This window comes from Callospermophilus lateralis, chromosome 18 (assembly GCF_048772815.1).
Source record: "Callospermophilus lateralis isolate mCalLat2 chromosome 18, mCalLat2.hap1, whole genome shotgun sequence".
NCBI lineage: Eukaryota > Metazoa > Chordata > Mammalia > Rodentia > Sciuridae > Callospermophilus > Callospermophilus lateralis.
In genome coordinates this window covers 14,559,571-14,581,675 of record NC_135322.1, presented here as the reverse complement: position 1 = coordinate 14,581,675, position 22,105 = coordinate 14,559,571, and the positions used below count along the sequence as shown (strand labels likewise).

Below are 22,105 nucleotides of genomic sequence, written 5' to 3'. Positions count from 1 at the left end.
AGCCTGGGCAATTTACCGACACCCTGTCTCAAAATTAAAAAAGAAAAGAAAAAGGACTGGGATGTGGCTCAGTGGTAAAGCGCCATTGGGTTCAATCCACAGTAATGCAAAACAGAAACTTTAGGGCCCCCCAAACTTGGGGAGAAATCTTGAGTCGGCTGCTTCTCATTTAATTTTTCTGAATATGTTTCCGCTTCTGTAAAATGGGAGTACCGATCTCGTAGGGATGTTTTAGAGGGTCTATAAGATAATGAGTAAGCCACTCACTAAATTCAAGTACGAATTCGAGCTACACAAAGTTGGATCCCGACGTGGAAAACTTTCATTCTTGACCCTCCCAAGATGTCGGCTCCACGTTCTGCTTAAGATAATCCTGTCACTCTCAAGATGGCGGCCTGGAAGTGCGTCGCCCGGGGCCAGCCTCGGAAATCTCGCGTTAGGCGAGGCTAACGGGTAGGTTATCGCGAGAGGATTCATCAGTCCTAGCTAGGCGTCGTGTGAACAGCAGCTGGTACAGAAGGCGGAGGTGGAACCGAAGCGGTAAGGGGGACTTCAGAGGTTGTAGGCCTTGGGACTGGTGGAGATCGGAAAGTTGTAGAGACCTGATGGGAAGACTCGGGGTGTGTTAGAAGGTGGCATGGGGACATTCCCCACTCTGGTTCCCGATTGCCAGAACGAGGCTGCCGGAAGTGCGCCAAGGGATTTTTCTTCTCCCAAAGAACTAGCGAGGAAACTGAGGCGGAGGGTGGAGCTTGGGAATTTTGGATGCTCTGAGGCCGGGGGTCTTTCCCTACAGGAGCAGAAGATGTCGGACAGCGAAGACAGCAACTTCTCCGAGGAGGAGGACAGCGAGCGCAGCAGTGACGGCGAGGAGGCCGAGGTCTGTGGCTGGGGCGCTCCGGGAGGTATTACCCTGGGGATAGGACGCGGGGTGGGCAGAAAGGCACCTTTGGAAGCCCAGGGACACTCAGAGCCGACTGCAGCTTCTGGGGGCTTCCAGATTGTCGGCAGATATAGCAAAATAAGCAAGTAGACGTCAAGCAGAGGGAGAGGTTCTGGAGGCCTGGGGTGTGCCGGGTATAGTGAGATAACAGGTGATGGTCTAAAGGACCTGGTTGTTTTTATGCCCCGTCATCACAAAAATGTATTTGTAGTACCTACATTGCTAGGCACAATTCTTTGCTCTTAGGCTACACCAGTAAACAAAACAGATTTTTAAGTGGTAATAAGCATAAATAATAAGTTAAATGTATGTTCGTCCATGTAAATAAGCATAAATGATTAAACTATGAACAGATTGAATATCACTAGTCTGAAAATCCGAAATGTTCCAAAATCTGAACCTGTTCTTTTTTGGGGGAGGGGGGGGCACTGAGTGTGTTGGGGATTGAACCCAAGGGCTTGTACATGCTAAGCAATTATTCTACCACTGAGCTATATCCCCAGTCCCCAAATCTAAAACTTTTTAATACCAATATGATGCCACAAGTGGAACATTCCATACCTGACTTCATGTGAAAAAAAAAAAATCAGTCCACAAAAATATTATATAAAATTATTTCAGGCTGCTGAGTATAAAGTATATATAATATAAATGAATTCCTGCTTACACTTGGATTACATCCCCAATGTAGCTTTTTATGCATGTGCAAATATTCCAAAATTTTAAAAAATTTGAAGTTTTCTGGTCCCAAGTGTTTTGGATAAAGAATACACTGCCTGTGTTAAACTAGAAGGTGCTTGGGAGAAAAGCAGAGGAGAGAAAGGAAATAGGAAGTCCTGCTTGCACTGGAATAGGGTGATCAGAGTAAGTCTGAGAGGGTAACATTTGAAGGAAGACTTGGAGGTGAGGGAGTAAGTCTTGTGGAAATCTGGAGGAAGAGTTTTCAGTAAGAGGGATCATCACTTGCAAAGTTGGGAATGTGTCTGGAGTAACAAGAATAAGGGGTCTGGTGTGGCTGAATCAGAGCAAGTGCAACACACAAGTAACAGGAAGAAGACACATAGGATTTATTATTATTATTAAGAAAACAGTTTTATTTTAAGTTAATGGTTCTTGTCCAAGGTCTAATGGCCTTCCTGCTAGCAGATTCCAGGTGGTACATCAGATCTCACAGCAAGAGACAGGAAATGTGCGTGTATATGTGTATATATGCATATAGAATCTTGAAGGCTATGGTGAGGAATCTGGCCTTAACTGAGAGGGAACCAAAAGCAAAGAAGGGAAATGTCCTTAGATTTTGGAAAAAGATCACTCTGGTTTTGGGTCTGTTGACTGTCTCTGTTTTAGGAACCCAGACCAAACATTATCTGGGACATTTCTGATTTCAAGTATTCTTTTTTAACTACTAATTTTATATTTATTTCCTTTTTAATTGTTGAACACATAAACAAATACCTGAGTGTCTACTGCTGTGTTCTAGTACATTTCCAGGTCAGGCAGACAGTAGAGCAAGACAAATCTTTGCTTTTGTGGAATTCACATTTAGCAGACAGGAGTCAAAACCAGTGAACAAAGAGATGACAAGATGATTAGAGATGTATGTTTGGTTTTTTGGCACTGGGCATTGAACACAGGATGTTTTACCACTGAGCTACATCTTCAGGGTCATTTTTGTTTTTTACTTTGAGACAGGATCTTAGTAAGTTGCTGAGGCTGGTGTCAAATTTGTGATCCTCCTCCCTAGCCTCCTGAGTCATTGGGATTACAGTCGTGTGCCACCATGCCCAGCTAGGTTTTTTTTTCCTTCTTTCAATATGGGGGATTGGACCAAGGGGGAGTCTACCACTGAGGTACATCCACACCCTTAATATTTATTTATTTTTTTGGTACCAGGGATTGAACTCAGGGGTACTCGACCACTGAGCCACATCCCCAGCATTATTTTGTATTTTATTTAGAGACAGGGTCACACTGAGTTTCTTAGCAGCTTTTTGCTGAGGCTGACTTCGAACTTGTGATTTTCCTGTCTCAGCCTCCTGAGCCGCTAGGATTATAGGCCTGCACCACTGTGCTCAGCCCTTAATATTGCGTGTGTGTGTGTGTGTGTGTGTGTGTGTGTGTGTGTATTTTTTTTTTTTTTTAATTTTATTTTATTTTACTTTTTGGCACCAGGGATTGAACTCAGGGCTACTCGACCACATCCCCAGCCCAATTCTTGTCTTTATTTAGAGACAGTGTCTCACTGAGTTGCTTAGTGCCTTGCTGTTGCTGAGGCTGGCTTTGAACTCATGATCCTCCTGCCTCAGCCTCCTGAGCCAAGCCACTGGAATTACAGGTGTGTGCCACTGGGCCCAGCTTTATATACATATACATTTTTTAGCCTGTATTTTATTTATTTGTATGTGGTGCTAAGGATAGAACCCAGTGCTTCACACGTGCAAGGCAAACACTCTACCTACTGAACTACAACCCCAGCCCCTTAATATTCATTTTTTAAAATTTTTTTCCACTTTTTTTAAAAATATTTTTTAGTTGTTGATGGACCTTTATTTTATTTATTTGTACGTGGTGCTGAGAATCGAACCCAGTGCCTCACACATGCTAGGCCAGTGCGCTACCACTGAGCCACAACCCCAGCTCCTTTTTCCACATTTTTAATTGGTGCATTATAGTTGTGCATATTGAGTATTTTAATTTTTGGGGGAGAGGGTGCTGGGGATTCAACCCAGGACCTTGTGCATGTGAGGCAAGCACTCCACCAATTGAGCTATATACCCAGTCCTTGCTAAGTCCTTAAACTTGTGGTTCTCCTGCTCAATTTCCTGGGTCTCTGGAATACAGGCATGGACCACTAAGCCTAGCTAGATGACTTGTTTGATGTGCAAAGACTTAAATTTACTTTAAACAAAAAAGGTTTTATTTATTTTTGTAGCACTAGGGATTGAACACAGAGTCTAGTGCATGCTAGACAGATACTCTGCCCCTGAACTGTATCCTCAGCCCTCACCAAGATGCCCAGGCTGGCCTCAAACTTTTGATTTTCTTGCTTCAGTTTCCTGAGTAGCTGGAATTATGGTGTGTGCCACTGCACCTGGCTTTTATGGGCATTTGATTGTCAGTTCTTGTCCCTTTTAGGACCTCTTCTGCTTCCAGCCAGGAGTTGGAGGCGCTGGGATGCCTTGGAGGGGTAGGGCTAGCAGAAGGATGACAGGAAAGGTCTTTGCACCAAGCTGTAGCACTGGGTTCTTGGCCTGTGACTCATGGCTTCAAGTCACTGCTTGGTGGTTAAAGCCTGGTGATAATGAGACCAGGATCCCTAGTTCCTTTTTCTTCTGGGACGTTCTGCTTTGCACTGTGCAAGTCTCACTTTCTAGCAACATAATAGAATTTTTTCCCCTCCACTTATTATTTTTAGAGTTTTGTAGTTATACATAATAGTGGAGTTTGATGTATTCATAAGTGCATATAACCTGATTTGCTCCATTTTAGTCCCCAGTACTACCCCTGCCCTTCCCTCCTCCCTTTCTCTGATCCCCCTCCTTCTGCTCTATTGGTCTCCTTCTATTTGTGCATTTTTTAGTTGATACATTATAGTTTTACACAAAATTGGGACACATTGTGATATATTGATATATGCACCCAGTATAATTTGGTCAACTTCATTCCCCAGTTCTTCCTCTTTCTCCCCGCCCTCCTCCTTTATCCTTAGTCCCCAGCTTCTCTACTCATACTATGCTCTTTAGTCACCTGTGGGCTCGTCTGCTGTCTCCAAGTGAGGCAGAAGGGCAATGTGAGACCTACCCCATTGCCAGAGACAGGGCTGGATGGACTTTTCAGATGGCCAGATGTTGACATAGGCCTAGAACGAAAGGGTTCTTTGTGTAGATGTGCCAGGAAGGCAAATAATGAGCACTGCTGGGGAATCAGCTGGCTTCCCACCCACAACCCCAGAAACCTGTTAATTCATTTTGTTTTCTGGAGTTCTTGGTGTGAGCCCTCATAGAGCTGTCAGTCCTAGGGAGTTGTTTTGCTTTTTTTTTTTTTTTGGTACTGGGGATTGAACCTGGGGCACTCAACCACTGAGCCACACGCCCAGCCCTATTTTGTATTTTACTTAGAGACAGGGTCTCACTGAGTTGCTTAGCACCTCGCTTTTGCTGAGGCTGGCTTTGAACTTGCAATTTTTGTGCCTCAGCCTCCCGACCCGCTGAGATTATAGGCCTGTGCCACCGTGCCCGGGTGTCCTGGGGAGTTTTATAGGCAGTTACTACAGGTGCTGTTGAGGACTGCGTAAGAGCCTGGTTGAGTCCTGAGGTAACATAGACATGTAGTATGGGGAGCTCAGGTAGGGATGAAAAGTGTGTTAAAAGGTTTCTGTAGGGCCCAGCAAAGGGGAATGATGACAGAATTCTTCCAAATCAGGCTGTGGTCCTTTACAGCTTGGGTCATTCAAATGGAGATTAAGCCAGGCACAGTAGCACATGCACTGCTCTCAGGATGCTGAGGCAGGAGGATTATTTGAGCTTAGGAACTTCAGGCCAGCCTGGGTAACATAGTGATAGCCTGTCTGGGGCCGGGGAGGTGGTGGGGGAGGGCAAAACGCCTTGGGCTGGTTAGCTGGCATTGTGTATTAAGCACATCCCAAGATTGTAGGATGTGTTCTAGGTCAGGAGTGATAAGAAGTGCTTTTAGGTGGGATGAGGGTTAGACCTTAAGCCACATTGAATCACATAATGAGAAACTTCCTTTTCAGCTGTGTCATTCTTCTGTGCCCAGCCCAGCAGTGGGCTGGGTGATACTGAGGGAGCCAGTGGTGCCTGAGAGAACTTGTGCCCTGGTGTCAGGGAGCTCACAGTGTTCAGGGTATATGGAGGAAGCCCAGAGGATGCTCCTGGCTTTTCCTAGGGGAGAGGAGGCAGTGATAGCTGCCTGGAAAGGGGGGGGGGGGAGTGTGTGTGTGTGTTTCTGGGGATTGAATCCAGGGCATCACACATGCTAGGCAAGTGCTCTACCACTGAGCTGCATCTCTTGCCAGAAAAGGGAGTGTTTGAAGTATAAGTGGGAGATAGAGGAGAGAACTTTTTATTTCATTTTTGTATTTATTTGGTACTGGGGTTTGAACCCAAGAGCACTTTACCACTGAGCTACATCTCTTGCCCCCCCCCTCCTTTTAAAATTTTATTTAATTTTATTCATTTATTATTATTATTTTTAAAAGAGAGAATTTTTCAATATTTATTTTTTAGTTCTTGGTGGACACAATATCTTTATTTTTATGTGGTGCTGAGGATCGAACCCAGCGCCCTGCACATGCCAGGCGAGCGTGCTACCGCTTGAGCCACATCCCCAGCCCCTCATTTATTATTTTTGAGGCAGGGTCTCACTGAATTGCTGAGACTGACCTTGAGTTTGGAATCTTCCTGCATCAGCCTCCCCAGTTGCTAGGATTATAGATATGCAACTCCATGCTCTGCTCCTCTTTGTGTTTTTTAATTTGAGACAGGGTCTTGCTGGGTTGCAAAGGTGTCCCTGAGGTACTGAGTCAGGCCTCAAACTTGTGATCCTCCTGCCTAAGCTTCCCAAGTTGCTGAGTTTACAGGCATATGCCACCATGCCCAGCTGTTTTATTTTTCACAGTGCTAGGAATTGACCCAGGGTCTTGTATGACAGGCAAGCATTCCATCACTGGGCTCCATCCCTAGCCTGAGAACAACTTTTTATGCAGAGTACTGGTAAGGATGATGGCTAGAGCAGAGAGCCTGGTATAGGGGTTCTGTGTGTAGCTCTCTGGTAGAGTGTTTGATTAGCATGCACAGGAACCTGAGATTGGACCCCAGCACCAAAATAAAGGAAAAAAACAAGCAAACAAACCTGAATGATAGAGGAACAAGTGTTCAGTGCAGCTGAGACCTAGTGGGGGAAGAAGAGGTCAGGCAGTGGGCAGGGTATATACTTCCAGGTCACCTCAGATCCATGTTTTAGATCATAGTTTCCCAAGATTGAAGGATGTGTTCCAGGTCAGGAGTGATGAGAGGTTCTTTTAGGTGGGATGAGGGTTAGATCTTACACTGTATTGAATCACATAATGAAAAATTTCCTTTTCAGCTGTATATTCTGTCTTTTTGATGGAATCATGGAAAAGTTTAATTTGGGCGCTGCTGCGTCCTGAACACTTCTGAGATTTACTGGCCTGTGTGTTTATCAGGCTTAGGCTTAGAGCCTGTAGCAGTCCCTATGTGCTGGACTCAACAATAACAACCTTGTTTGGCTTTTATCTTTACAGTTACTTTCTAGTTAAAACAAGCTTTCAAAAACCTTTTAATTATGAAACATTTCAAAACATGGACAAATCTTTCTTTTTTTTTTTTTTTTTTTTGCTAATGGTTATATCTAGGACCTTGTTTGTCCTTCACAGAAATGCTGTCTCACTGAGCCACATACCCAGCCCAGAAACATTTCACTTAATTACAAATATGAGTGGGCCAGGCAAGAGGGTGCACACCTGTAATCCCAACAGTTTGGGAGACTGAGGCAGGAGGATCACAAGTTTGAGGCCAGCCTGAGCAACCAAGTGAGATCCTATCTCAAAATGTGGGGGAAAAAAATTTAAAAGGCTGGCGATGTAGTTCAGTGGTAGAGTATTCCTGGTTTAATCCTCAATACTGTCAAAAAAAGGGTAAAAAGGTGAGTGAATTTGAAGGAAATATTAAATAAATGGGTTGTAATAGTGATATGGTCATGAAAGGAGAAGTTGTAAACTTATTGAAGTAAAGATTAAGTTTTGGGAAACATAGTTTAGTATTTTGTAAGAGTTAATCTTGTGACTGGTTTGGGAAGAGGGATTAGAGGCCCAGAGACCAGGAGGAATCCAGGGCAGGGACCCAGGGCTGGAGTATAGTGTGGTGGCTTAGGTGTCAGGATGTGGGGTTAGGGAAAGGGATGGACTGGAGAGATGACAGTTACAGGCAGCAGAAAGGACAAGGATCTGGTGCTTGAGGGGAACTAGAGGAGGCCAAGTTTAAGAGAAGACACTGAGGTCAGTATGGGACCTCCTGTGTTTGAAGGCTGGGAGGCATGGAAAAGGCACTGGAATGCGGGGGGCTCCCTAGTTGTGAAAAACAGTGGGAGATAAGAGAGGTAAGGAGAGGGAAGGTGGAATGGAAGGCATGGACAGAGAAGCCAGATGGGCCCTGGACTGACCCCTGGTGTTCAAAGCTGCCCATGGGGAGTGGGAAGTGAGCAGAGTGAGAGGAGCAGCACAGTTAAAGCAAACTGGGACTGCACCATGTACAAGAGCCAAGGGAGGAGAGTCATCCTTGGGGATGGTGTGACTAGTGGTGCCAGGTGCAGTTGGGGTGGCTACAGGTAAGGTCCACCAGAAGTCCATGCAGTTAGTGTTGGGTGAGTGAGCACGAGGCTGGGGAGTAGTATGTACCAGAGACAGCTCCTGGAGTCATTGTCAGAGCTGCTCACCTCAGCCAAGGTCTGGATAAGATAGCTCAGGGGGGTTGTAGGATGGACAGAGATGAGGACCACGGACTGAGTCCTCATCCCTGGGTTCCAACCCTAGCACCACCAAATAAATAAATAAATACATGCATACATATATACATACATACTATATATTCTAGCCTAGTAAGAGGAGACTTTTTGTTTGCTTGCTTTGATCATTGGTGTGTGGCTCTTGATGGCCAGGTGGAGGATGAGCAGGGGTTCTAGGGAGGGAATAGTGAGGGCCAGCTGCCAGGGGTGGGTTGGGAGCTTGGGTGACGCTGTCAGAGTTAGGGTGGTAATCAAAGGCCTGGCCAGAGGGGAAGGATGTAGAGGCAGAGCCGAGGGGCTAGGATTGGCCTGGCAGGTCTAAGGTCAGGTTTGGGGGAGAGGTAGCTTGATTTTTGGATTTGAGATGGTAGAACCCTGGTACCCCAATTCTACCTGATTCCTGTAGGTAGAGGAAGAGCGGCGGAGTGCAGCAGGCAGTGAGAAGGAAGAGGAGCCGGAGGAGGAAGAGGAGGAAGAAGAGGAGGAGGAATATGATGAAGAGGAGGAAGAAGAAGATGATGACCGCCCCCCTAAGAAACCCCGCCATGGTGGCTTCATTCTGGATGAAGCTGGTATGTCAGCAAGCACTGAGCAGAGCCCACTGAACAAACCTGCCTGGGGACATAAAGACATGAGGACATGGGAACACCTTTAGCCCCATTTCTTGGGGTTATTTTTGTTTGTTTGTTGTTTTTAGTTGTATGTTGTTGGACAGAATATCTTTTTTTTATTTATTTTTATGTGGTGCTGAGGGTCGAACCCAGGGCCTCGCACGTGCTAAGCGAGTGCTCTAACGCAGAGCCACAACCCCAGCCCGCTGAACATACTTTTAAAAACATTTTGGGGCCAGAAGTGTAGTTCAGTGGTATAGCATGTGCTTAGCATTTACCAGGCACTGGGTTTGATCCTTAGCACCACCACCAATAAAAGTAAAATTGTATATATTAGTTTTCCCTTGGTAGCAAGAAAAGACTTCTTTTTTTGTTTGCTTACTTTGATCTTTTGTATGTGTAAATCCCCCGCCCCCTCGTGGTACTGGGGATTGAACCCTGGTGCTCTACCAGTGAGCTACATCCCCAGCTCTTTTTAGGTTTTATTTTGAGACAGGGTCTTGCTAAGTTCCTGGGGTTGGTCTCAAACTTGGGATTCTCCTGCCTCAGCCTCCCAAATAGCTAGGGTTATAGGCATGTGCCACCACACCCTGCCGATTTTATTTTTTAAAGGGGCTATGTGGGTGGGGTAGAGGGTTGACTTTTAGGCGGGTGGGTCTGTGCGTTGCACCTGACTCTCCTGTAGCAGATCCTCGGTGTGGCCTGGCCTCTCAGAGCCAGTGTCCTGCTCTGTAGAATGGAGATTCCTAGAACCCATGTCCTAGAGGAAATGTTTCATTCCTGAGAGCTGTTGTCATGAGGTCACCTTTGCCCCAACTGTCCCCCTGACTATTTTGCCTTCCACTTTCAGATGTTGACGACGAGTATGAGGATGAGGACCAGTGGGAGGACGGAGCTGAAGACATCCTGGAGAAAGGTGTGTGTGGGCCCTGCCTCTGCGAGGCGGTGGGATGGCTCTGCCCAAGAGGGTCTTCCAAGGCCTTCTCCCACCCCATGCCCTGTACCACCCCAACCCCTATCCTCTTCACCTTGCTTCTTTCTGTCCTTGCCAGAGAGACCAGCTCCCCACCCTTTTCCTTTTAGGCCCATGAGTGGGGGGCTGGGATTATGGGGTGGTGGGGATTGTGGGGAGAGGACTCTGGGACCCCAGGGCCCCAGTGAATCCCTTCTGTGGTTGTTGGGTGGGCAAGATACCCCCCACTTCCTGGGCCAGTGCCCCCTGTTCCCTGTTATTTTCGTTCTGTGCGCCTCATACATTCCGGCTTCTCCCACCACCTGGTGCCTGGCCTTTACTTTTGATTTTCAACCTTCTCGTGTCCCTCCTTTCCCCTCCCCCAACCCATTGGTTGATTTTGCTGCTATAATTTGGCTCATACTTTGTCTGCCCTCGCCCACCACCACCACCACCACCACCACCACCTCCTCCTCTTCCTCCAAGTAGAAGAGATTGAAGGTAAGAACCTGGAAAGTGTGATTTGTGACCCTCTCCCATAGCCTGATGTTTCTGTCTTCCGACAGCATCCTGCCCTCAGCCCTTGACCCTGTCTGGCTTGGGGGCTCTGACTCATGTAGAGTCCAAAGTCAGGGAGTTCTAGAGCTAGGTCTCCAGCCCCAGTTAATCTGGGAATGTGTGTTGGATCTCTGTATGTGACTGAGCATTGTGGGTGGCACAGATGCAAGGTGTGGGATGAAGTCAGGGTGTGTTTAGACAGTGGCTGTGAGAGGGGGACTGTTCAATGTGCCTCAATAGCTGGGCCCTGTCCCCAAGCCTTTGTGGTGAAATGATGAGAAAGAGCATAGGGGGTGAGGGCTGGGGGTTCCTTAGGAGGTGTCTTCCTGCCCCAGGTCAGGCTCTGGCTCCCTTCGCCCCCCGCACATGCTCCAGGCCCTGCTCTCCACCCTTACTTATCCCGTCTACATATTTGTTTCCAGCCTCCAATATTGATAATGTTGTCCTGGATGAAGACCGTTCTGGAGCCCGCCGCCTACAAAACCTGTGGAGGTGAGCAAGGAGAGGGAACTGGGATGGGGCTGGTTCTCTTGGGGAAATTTGGGAGCAAGTCAGCCCACCCTCTCCTCCCTTGCCTTCAGTTCATGTTTGCTTTCCTCCTCGTCCCCAGGGACCAGCGAGAAGAAGAACTGGGCGAGTATTACATGAAGAAATACGCCAAGTCATCTGTGGGAGAGACGTAAGGGCAGGGTGGGGAGAGGTGGCCCTATGAGGGAAGAGGGAGGACCTCACAGATCTTCACCCCTCCTCCCTGACACCCATCTCTCTCCAGGGTGTATGGAGGGTCTGATGAGCTCTCAGATGACATCACCCAGCAGCAGCTGCTCCCAGGAGTCAAGTAAGGGGCTGGCACGAGACAGAAAGTCTGAAGTGGGAACGTGGTATGGGGTGATGGTGCCCAATGGGTCACTTGCTGGAGTAAGTTGGGACAGATGCAGTGGCAGGAGGCAGGGAGGGCCAGTTACAGCTCTCTTCTGTGTATAGATGAGAGAGTGGGAGAACCCTGGAGAGGGGGAAGAAGCAGGGCTGTGGTGAGTTCAGTGTTTCTTGTTGAGGACAGAGTTCTCTAAAGGGTTTCCTTTTCCCTCTGCCACCTAGGGATCCCAATCTGTGGACAGTCAAATGTAAGGTGCGTGCACTGGCTCTGGGACTCTGGGAAGTCAGAATGGAGAGACTGCTTGTCAGGGAGACTGTGTGTCCGTTCTGGGTCTCCTCGGCCTGTGGGTTTCCTGGTCCTTCTGTCTACTCGTCCATCCTTCTGTGTGTGCCCATGCCCCCACCCTCCCCACCCCATTCACTCCTTACTCTCTCCCTCCTTCCCTTCCCATCTCCTACCCTGCCTTTCTTGATGTCCATCCCTCTCTGTTTCTCATTCCTCATTCTCTCCTGCTTATCTTTCTGCCCCACTGACTGCCCTTTTGGTTGCTGTCCTGCCCACTTTTTCCATGTTCTACCCTCCGTCTTCCCAGCTCTTCCAGATCTGTCTCTCTTCTTCCAGATTGGGGAGGAGCGAGCCACAGCCATCTCCCTGATGCGCAAGTTCATTGCCTACCAATTCACAGACACGGTAAGTGGGGTAGTCAGGATCCTTGGGTATGAGGGACAGGCCAAACTCAGAAGGATGTTATAGGTTTCAAGGGCACCAAATGTCCCTGGATTTAGGCAGAGCTGTTTGCTGTTGAACTGCGGCAAGACTGGAGAGCTCTTCTGCACCTCGCAGAGCTTTGTCTTTGTTCTTTGCATTTCTTATGAAACCCCACAGCCCCTGTAATTCTTTGGAGGTCTGTCAGCTAGCTTCCTGTGCCTTCTGCAAGAGACTGAGTTTTGCCTGGTGATCAACCCTGTGGGGCAGCTGTCATCCTCTTATAGTTGAAGAGGGTGTCACAGGACAGGGTAGCTTGGCTAAGTCCATGAGGGACCTGGGGGCTTGGGGCTTGTTCAGAAAATTCCCTCCTTGTATCATTCATATAGTCCCCACATACTCACAGAGCCCTTCCTCAGTGCTTGTCCCTGCACTAGGTGATGCTGAAGGTACAGTGGCCACTGTGCCAGAGCTGGTCTTTGCCCCACCTTCCATATTCACTCACAGCATGAAAAACAAGCAGTAATGTCATGGCCCGTCAGACAGCAAGTGATGCTTTGAGAATCTAGATCTTTTATCCTCTTCTGCCACTTCTATCTTTGTGACTCGATTAAGCTTCTTGCCTCTCTGGGCCTTTTGCTTGCCTTTTAGCAAGCATCGTTAGGATTAAATGACCTGGGACATGTCTAGCTCTTGGCCAGGGCTTAATTTGCAGCTTGTTTTCAGTAAGCATAGTTGTTAACAATGGCGCACATTTGGCAATTTGGAACCAACCCTCCAAAATCCGTGAAACCAGTGCAGGTGTGCTGGTGGATAGTTTTCTTAATAGTGTTCCTGTTAGTCTAAGGAACTTTTTTTTTTTTTTTGGTACTAGGGATTTAACCCAGGAGCACTTTACCACTGAGCTACACCCCCAGTCTTTATATGTTTTATTTTAAGACAGGGTTTTACTAAGGTGTGGAGGCCTCAAACTTGTAATCTTCCTGGTTCAGCCTCCTGACTCACTGATATTATAAGCCATGTGCCACTGTACTCAGTCTGAGTCTTGCTTTGATCTGCTAAAGTGATCACTGTTGGATAGTAGGGACATGATTTGCAAATTATGGTTTGGAATATGTTCAAACCTTCCTACCTCATATCCAGGGCTGAAATAGTAGTCACCTCATTTGAGTTATGACTCTGATAACTCAACTTGTTTTTGTTTTTAATGTCCAAAGTAATAAAAGCCCAAAGTCCCATTTTTCAGAAGCAATTCTTATTGGCTGTTGCGTTTTCTGGTCCACCTTCTGTGCATGTTCAAAGATACATGTCTTTTTTTCCCCCCTGTAAACATAATGGTATTATATGCTTTTCATTCTATAGCCAGACCCTTGTCATTCTATAGCCAGCCCATTTTATTTAATTTAATTAATTAATTTATTTATTTTTAAAATATCTTTATTTTATTTACTTATTGTTATGTAGTGCTGAGGATCGAACCCAGGGCCTTGCACGTGCTAGGCGAGCGCTTTACTGCTGAGCCACAACCCCAGCCCCCGTTTTATTTTTTTAGTCTTCTAAAATTGGGGAGGTTTTGTCCATATTTTTCATCGGTATATTATAGCTCTAGATAATGGTGGGAGTCCCTGTTACACATCTAAACATGCACATGATATAACAATATATTTTGGTCAGAATCATTCCCTACTTTCCCTTCCCTCCTCTCGTCCTTACCCCTGAGTTCAATCCCCAGTACCAAAAAAAAAAAAAAGTGTTCCTTCTTCTCCACATCCTCTTTGGCATTTATTATTGTTTGTATTCTTGATTAGCCAGACTTGTCATATCTGTCATGTCAATGCCATATCTTTCATATGAATGTCATATCTGTCTTTCCACACTCAGGAAACAAGTTTTTTTCAACGTCTGCATGAGCTTCCATTGTATAGATGGAGTGTTCTTTCTTTACCTACTATCTCAATAATGGACAGGTTTTCTTTATCTGCATTTTTATTTTTTATTATTTATTTATTTTGATGCTGGGAATTGAACCCAGGGACACTTTGCTACCGAGCCACATCCTCAGCCCTTTTTTATTTTTTATTTTGAGACGGCCTCACTAAGTTGCTGAGGCTGGCCTTGAACTTGCGATCCATATGCCTGACCTCTTCCCTCACATTTTTTTTTTTCGTTTTCTTGGTAGTGGGGATTGAACTCGGGCAGAGTGGCCTCAACTGTTACATTTGACCTCTTGCCCCATATATGTATGTTTTTGTACTGGAGGCACTCAACCACTGAGCCAAATCCCCAGCTCTATTTTTTATTTTATTTAGAGACAGGGTCTCACTGAGTTGCTTAGGGCCTCCCCATGGCTGAGGCTGGCTTTGAACTCTGGTGATCCTTCTGTCTCAGCTTCCTAAACTATTGGGATTACAGGCGTGCACCACTGTGCCTGGCTTCTTCCCTAAGTTTTAACTTTTCTAACTAGTACTGGACAGTTGGGACATGTTTTTTTCTTTCCCTATTGGGTTTTAGAAAAGATTTGCATGTTAATATAAAGTTCTACATTATTCTTTCTGAGTGGGTAGATTTCAGTAATGTATAGGATGATTCTGCTTTTGGGCTATGATAGTGAACATCTTGTTTTTCACCTAACACTGTCTCTTGAACATTTTTTTATATATATATCATATTGAATAGAGCTGTGTCACTCTTTGTAAGGCTTTGTAATTAATTGGCTGGATCTTGGTCATGACTTGCTTAAATAATATCTTTTGTTGAACACTTGGGTGGTTTCTACTTTTCACCATCACAACCAATGCTGAAGCAATCTAGTTGCTTTTTTAAAAAATGAGATGTAATTAATACATCATAAAATTCACTCTTTTTTTAAAAAATATTTTTTAGTGGTATATGGACACAATATCTTTATTTTTATATGGTGCTGAGGATCGAACCCAGGTCCTCACACATGCAAGACAAACGCTCTACCACTGAGCCACAACCCCAGCCCCAAAATTCACTCTTTTAAACTGTAAAATTCTGTGGCTTTTAACATATTTCAGCATACTCAGTATGTTCACAACCATGAACACTGTTTAATTCCAGAACATTGCCATTTCTCCAAATAACCCATACCCATTAGTAGTCACTTCCTGTTCCATAGTCCTGGGTAACCATTAATCTATTTTCTGTTTCTATGGATTTGACACAGTTCAGGGTATTTTATATAAATGGAATAACATGATATGTGATCTCTTTATGACTCACCTCCTTACCTTTACATAATATTTTCAAGGTTTATCCATGTTGTAGCATATATCAGATTTCACTAGTTTTGTTCTTTAATGTTTTATTTGGTGCGGGGGCAGGGAGCGTGCTAGGGATGGAACCCAGGGCCTCAGACTTGCTGGGCAAGTGTTCTACAACTGAGCTGTATTCCTAACCCCCTCTCTTTTTTTAGATTTTTTTTTTTTTTTTAGTTGTCAATGGATCTTTTATTTTATTTATTTACATGCAGTGCTGAGAATCAAACACAGGGCCTCACACATGCCAGGCAAGCGCTCTACCACTGAGCCACAACCCCAGCCCTTTTTCAATATTTTGAGACAGGGTCTAGCTAAGTTGTCCAGGCTGGCCTTGAATTTACTATCCTCCTACCTCACTCAGCCTCCCAAATTGCTGGGATTGTGTGCCACTGTACTCAGTCCCTTGTTTGTTTAAGTACTGTATTATATTTTATTGTATGGCCAAGCTATAATTTAATCAATCTTTTGGGGCATTTTAAAAATTTCCAGTCTTGAAGCTGGGGCTGTGGTCCAGTGGTAGAGCGCTTGCCTAGCATGTGTGAGGCCCTGGGTTCAATTCTTAGCACCAAATATAAACAAATAAATAAATAAAGGTCCATCAATAACTAATAAAAATATTTTTTAAAAAAATGGCCTTTAAAAATAAATAAATAAATAAATAAATGAGAATTTCCAGTCTTGGTTATTTGTTGTAATAAGTAACTCTAGGGCTGGGAAAGCATCTCAGTGGTAAAGTACTTGTCTAAGGTGCATGAGGCCCTGAGTTCTATCCCCAGCACTACAGAAAATAAAATCTCAAAATTTTAAACAATAGTACTACAAAAAAAATAACTGAAAGTTTAAAAAATAGGTAGGCTGGGTATAGTAATGATACCTATTATCCCAGGAGCTTGGGATGCTGAAGCTGGAGGATCATAAGTTTAAGGCTAGTCTGGACAATTTGGCAAGCAAGATCTTGTCTCAAAAATTAAAAAATATACATATAAATAAAAAGGGCTTGGGATATAGCTCAGTGCTAAAAGCACCCCTGGGTTCAATCCCCAGTCTTCCACCCTCCCCCAGAAAATCGCACAGCTAGGTTTGGTGGCATGTGCCTGTAATTCTAGCTATTCAAGAGGCTGAGTTAGTAGGATTACAAGTTAAAGGCCAGCTTGAGCAATTTAGTGAGACCCTGTCTCAAACAGGGTTGGGAATGTAGCTCAGTGATCAGTACTGGATTCAGTACTAGTACTGCAAAAATGAATGGATGGATGGGTGAATGAATGAATAAATAATACAAAAATATGCTGGGGGGCTGGGGGTGTGGCTCAAGTGGTAGTGCGCTTGCCTGGAATGCATGCGGCCCGGGTTCAATCCTCAGCACCACATACAAACAAAGATGTTGTGTCCGCCAAGAACTAAAAAATAAATATTAAGAAAAATTCTCTCTCTCTCTTAAAAAAAAAAAAAAAAGAAGAAGAAGAAGAAGGTAAGTTGGGTTAACTAAAAAGTTATCTCCCGATTTTACATCACTTATTTTAAAAAAAAAAAAAAAAAATGAAAAAATGCTGGGCGCAGTGGCACATACCTGTAATCCCAGCAACTGAAGAGGCTGAGGCAGGAGAATCAGAAGTTCAAAGTTAGCCTCAGCAACTTAGCAAGATCCTGTCTCAAAATAAAAAGGACTGGGGGTGTGTCTTAGTGGTTAAGCACCCCTGAGTTATCCCTGGTATCAAAAATAAATTAATTAATTAAAAAATTCTTCACTGAAGGCCCTGGGTTCTATTCCCAGCACCAAAACAAAAATTAAAATTTATTAAAAATTAACAATAGCAGTGAATATCCTTGTATCTATGACATCGTGCCAACACAAGTCTGGGGTTAGTTTCCTAGAAGAGAGCCTGTAGAGTGGTAGTCATTACTGTCACTGGCATTTGTACTTGACCGTCAACTTCTACCTGCTCCCTATAGCCCCTGCAGATCAAGTCAGTGGTGGCACCAGAGCACGTGAAGGGCTATATCTACGTGGAAGCCTACAAGCAGACCCATGTGAAGCAGGCCATCGAGGGTGTGGGCAACCTGAGGCTCGGCTACTGGAACCAACAGATGGTGCCCATTAAGGAGATGACAGATGTGCTCAAAGTGGTGAAGGAGGTGGCCAACCTGAAGCCGAAGTCCTGGGTCCGCCTCAAGCGAGGCATCTATAAGGATGACATTGCTCAGGTGCTGGGAGTCAGGGCAGCCAAGGGGGCTTCTCTGATCTATCCTCTCCTGTCCTTTGTCCTTCCCACCCCCATTTGGCGTGCAGAGAATATAGAGTCCTGCTTAGGTTAGAGGGACGCAGAGCCCTCGGTTCTGTTCTGAGCACTCAGGAGATGGATGGCCATCTCTGGCACTTTCAAAGGTATGTGAGTAAAGATCTGAAGGGGGTGAGCAGTGAGCTGAGGAGAGAGTGTGGTGGGCAGAAGGGGTAGCACTCAAGATGGTCCCTGGCTGAAGCAGAGGGAGCGAGGGTAGGAGTGCAGTGATGCGCTCAGGGAGGCGCTGAGACCTGGCGGCCAAGGGTAGGCCTAGGCTTCACTTGGAGTAAGATGGGAAGGTGGTAAAGGACATGGTTTGATTTGTGTTTTAATAGAATCATTTTGACTCTGTTGAGACTAGTTCACTATTCTTAGGCTGGGGCGCTGTTGCTCCCAGGATCTATCTGGCAGTTTCTGGAGATATTTTTTAGTTACCTGGGGAGAGATTGACCCTAGTATCTAGGAAACAGAAGTCATGGATGCTGATGACATCCCACGATACACAAGGTCAGTAGGGCTGATGCCAGGGAGCTCTGGAATGAGCTGAAGGGGCCACACAGCAGGAACAGGGAGCCCTGCCAGGAGGCCCTGCCACAGTCCAGGTGACAGGTGCTGGTGGGACAGGACTGAGGCTGTGGAGAAGGGAAGAGGTCAGGATTTTGAAGGTAGAGCTGACAGGATTTGCTTACAGATTGGATATAATTGTGCAAGAAAGGAGGATTCAAGAATGAATCCAGGGCTATGTGTGGTGGGGCACATCTATAATCTTAGCTACTTAAGAGACTGAGGCAGGAAAATCACAAATTCAAGGCTGGTCTCAGCAACTTGTTGAGAGCCTGTCTCAAAAAATAAAAAGGGCTGTTGAGGCTGGGGTTGTGGCTCAGCAGTAGAGCGCTTGCCCAGCGCTTGCAAGGCGCTGGGTTCAATCCTCAAGGCCACATAAAAATAAATAAATAAAATAAAGTTATTAAAAATAAAATAAAAAGGGCTATAGGTGTGTATTAGTGCTGAAGCACCCAGTGTTCAGTTCCTGGTACCAAAACAGTAAAACTCCAGGTTGTGAGCCTGACCAGATGAATGAAGTAGGAGGTGGCTGGGACAGGGGCAGGTTGGAGAAAACAGTCGCTTAGCTGTGACCATCTGTGTTTTAGGGACCTTCCAAACATCCAAATGGTCATGTCAGGCAGGCAGTGGATATTCTGCTCCAGACCTGGGGGAGGTAGGCAGGCTAGATAGGGGCTTCTGGGAGTTGCCAGTTGTCTGATCTTTTCCCCATCACTCTCTTCCCCTTGCTGGTACCTGCCCTTCCAGTGTCTGGGTTCAGGGAGGCAGGACCAGACCTGCTGACCCCTCTCTGCCCTGTGCAGGTGGACTACGTAGAGCCCAGCCAGAACACCATCTCTTTGAAGATGATTCCACGCATTGACTATGACCGCATCAAGGCCCGCATGAGCTTGGTACTGTGGGGTGTGCTGCCTGGTGAGGGGACACTTGATCTTGCTGGTGACCAGCTCTCCCCCCTCACCTTTCCACCCATGGCCCTTTTTTCTGCAGAAAGACTGGTTTGCCAAAAGGAAGAAGTTCAAGCGGCCTCCACAGAGGCTCTTTGATGCCGAGAAGATCAGGTGAGAGTGCGTGGGCTTGGGGCAGGAGGGTGGGGTCCCTGTGACTGTGGTGCAGTGTGACTTTGCAGGCTGCTCTGCCAAGCTGGGCCCCCATAAGGGTAATTGTAGGTGGTGAGCTGGGCAGACAGCCTCGGGCACACTACTTTACACTCCTGTGCTTCAGTTTCCTTTGCTTCAAAGATTGATTATAGCTGGGCATGCTGACTCATGCCTGTCACAGTGACTCAGAAGGCTGAAGCCGGAGTATTACAAGTTCAAGGCCAGCCCCTGCAACTTAGTGAGAATCTGTCTCAAAATAAAAAAGAGAAAGGGGGCTGGGGATACAGCTCAGTTGGTAGAGTGCTTGCCTCACATGCACAAGGCCCTAGGTTCAATCCCAGCACCACAAAAACAAGCAAACAAAGCAAAAAGAAAAGGCAGGATATATGACTAAGTGGTGGACTAAGTGGGTTCAGCCCACAGCATCCCTCCCCAAAAAACAGATTGATAAGGATGGTTCAAGATGGTAATGACCTGGCTTCTCTAGATTACAGTGAGAATCGAACTGATATGCATGTGTGCCCAGAACAGCACTGTGCAGGTATTGAGAATGTTAATGGTATCACATGTTAAAATGGGGTTTACAGATCATGTTAGACTCCATAAAAAGTCTCCACCCCTGATCTCCTGGCTGCCTATGGTGGGGGTGCAATGACTCCCATCCTCCCCAGTGATGGGGCAAGCTGGAGCAGCCTGGGCTGCCAGCATGTGGGCCTGGTGGGCTCCACCAGGGCAGGGCTAGAAAGGAGCGAAGAGGTGCCAGAGGCACCAGTGCCACCCTGTGCTCTGGTCCTATTCTGGAACTGCCTGCCTGTGAGTCAGCTGGGCAGATTCCTCTTCTGTTTGGGGGCTGGAGGTGGAAGCCAGGCCTCCAGGCAGAGCCCCACCAGGCAGGTTCAGGCTGTGCTGTAGAAGGTGCCTTTCAGTCTGTAGCCAAGGGCCTTGCATACTTCCCGTCTGAATTAGTTCCATCCAGCTGGCACTCTCCCGCATGGCAGAGAGCAGACCATAGTGACCCTGCCCCCACAGAAGGCTGATAGGGTTCCCTGACACCTCCAGCAGAGCGTGCTGTTCCCCACACCTGACTTGTAGAGAAGATGGTTGGGGAAATGGCAGCAGGGACCTGGCCTGTTCCTCTTGTGCTTTTCCATTTTGGATGGTGGCAACCATTATCCTTCCCCTTCTGGGAGCCTGGAATGGAACGAGGTACCTGTATTGTGCGTGCTGGGCAAGGGGCACAGGTGGCCCAGGGACTGGATAGTTCAGGAACAAGCCTGGAGTCCCACTTGCCTGTGTTTGAATCCTGACCCTCAAAATTGCTGGTTTGGCTACCTTGAGCTTGTGGTGTGACCTCTCTGAGCCTGTCCCCTCACCAGGAACATGAGCACAAATCCATTGTCACAGGGCTTAGGGGACTTTAGTGAGGCTGTGGCTGTGTAGGCTAGGCCGTGCTGACTGCACCATAAATCCTGTCATCAGTGTCTGACATTAATGCCTTGTTGAGCCACTCTTTACTGAGCACCTACTACGCAACAGGCACTATTTAGGGGAGGTCAGTAAAGAAGGAGTCAGCATTGCTAGTAGGAATCAGAGCAAACAGTAGCTCTTTAAGTGGTGATATGTGTGCTGGTAAGAAATAAATAAATAAATAAATAAATAAGGAGGAGATGGGGCACAGGGGTCTAGGGAAGTCCTGCCTAGAGGGTGTTTGCTGGAAGCTGAGCAGGCATTCCTGTTGTCCTCTCCCTTTGCTGTCAGAGGAGACTGAGGCACAACAAGGTCTTCTTCATGACCCCTTTTGCTCTCTGCTCCCAATAAAATACCAGGTCCCTGGGGGGCGACGTTGCCTCCGATGGAGACTTCCTCATCTTCGAGGGGAACCGGTACAGCCGAAAGGGGTTTCTGTTCAAAAGCTTCGCCATGTCAGCTGTGGTATGTTCCATGTTTCTGTCCTGAGGTGTGAGGGGGGACAGGGTCACACACACACATGCCTGGCAGGGCAGTGCTCATGGGGTGGGGGAGCTCCTCCTCTGTGGCCCCGGCCCACAGGCAGCAGGTCTGGGTCTGTCCTGGGGAGTGGCTCTAGGCTGGGCCTTGCACTAACATCTGCCCTCCTGCCCCGGGGCTTAGATCACAGAGGGTGTGAAGCCCACACTGTCTGAGCTAGAGAAGTTTGAGGACCAGCCAGAGGGCATCGACCTGGAGGTGGTGACAGAAAGCACAGGTATCTGGGGGCGGGGTCTGAAGGTCTGTTTAGAGGGCCTTGTGAATTTGGGGATAAGCTGTGTTCAGGGCCCTGGGGTGGCTGCTCAGTCAGCCATGTGGCTGTCCCCACAGGGAAGGAGCGGGAGCACAACTTCCAGCCCGGGGACAATGTGGAGGTGTGTGAAGGCGAGCTCATCAACCTGCAGGGCAAGGTCCTCAGCGTGGACGGCAACAAAATCACCATCATGCCCAAGCACGAGGACCTCAAGGTGGGCGTGCACAGGGTGCTGGCTGGACCTGGGTCCAGGAAGCGGGCGAAGCTTTGGGGGCCTGCCTGCCTGCCTGCACATGGGTGACCAGGCTGGGGTGTGCCCGCCTTCACCTCCATCTTCAAGGCCACGTCTAGGCCTTCCAGTTCCCAGTGAGAGGCTGTGCCGAGGGGGTAACATGCGTGCACCTCTGGCCAGGCCAGGTTGGGGTGTGTG

General features: G+C 46.9%; 1 protein-coding gene across 2 annotated transcripts in view; it reads left to right on the top strand.

Annotated features, from left to right (window-relative positions):
• The first annotated feature begins 463 nt into the window (after window positions 1–463).
• Window positions 464–22,105, top strand: part of Supt5h (SPT5 homolog, DSIF elongation factor subunit) — a 28,802-nt gene continuing 7,160 nt past the window's right edge. Inside the window, exons 1-16 of one of the 2 annotated variants that reach the window (XM_076839641.2) lie at window positions 464–540; window positions 797–880; window positions 8,892–9,057; window positions 9,947–10,012; window positions 10,538–10,549; window positions 11,029–11,098; window positions 11,217–11,285; window positions 11,379–11,444; window positions 11,705–11,735; window positions 12,105–12,173; window positions 17,423–17,674; window positions 19,119–19,208; window positions 19,306–19,376; window positions 21,242–21,347; window positions 21,546–21,639; window positions 21,753–21,889. In XM_076839641.2, the coding sequence (XP_076695756.1) occupies window positions 806–880; window positions 8,892–9,057; window positions 9,947–10,012; window positions 10,538–10,549; window positions 11,029–11,098; window positions 11,217–11,285; window positions 11,379–11,444; window positions 11,705–11,735; window positions 12,105–12,173; window positions 17,423–17,674; window positions 19,119–19,208; window positions 19,306–19,376; window positions 21,242–21,347; window positions 21,546–21,639; window positions 21,753–21,889 (1,374 nt within the window). In that variant the 5' untranslated portion in view covers window positions 464–540; window positions 797–805. The remainder of the gene's footprint in view (window positions 541–796; window positions 881–8,891; window positions 9,058–9,946; window positions 10,013–10,537; window positions 10,550–11,028; window positions 11,099–11,216; window positions 11,286–11,378; window positions 11,445–11,704; window positions 11,736–12,104; window positions 12,174–17,422; window positions 17,675–19,118; window positions 19,209–19,305; window positions 19,377–21,241; window positions 21,348–21,545; window positions 21,640–21,752; window positions 21,890–22,105) is intronic. The other variant, XM_076839642.2, reaches the window with a different exon arrangement.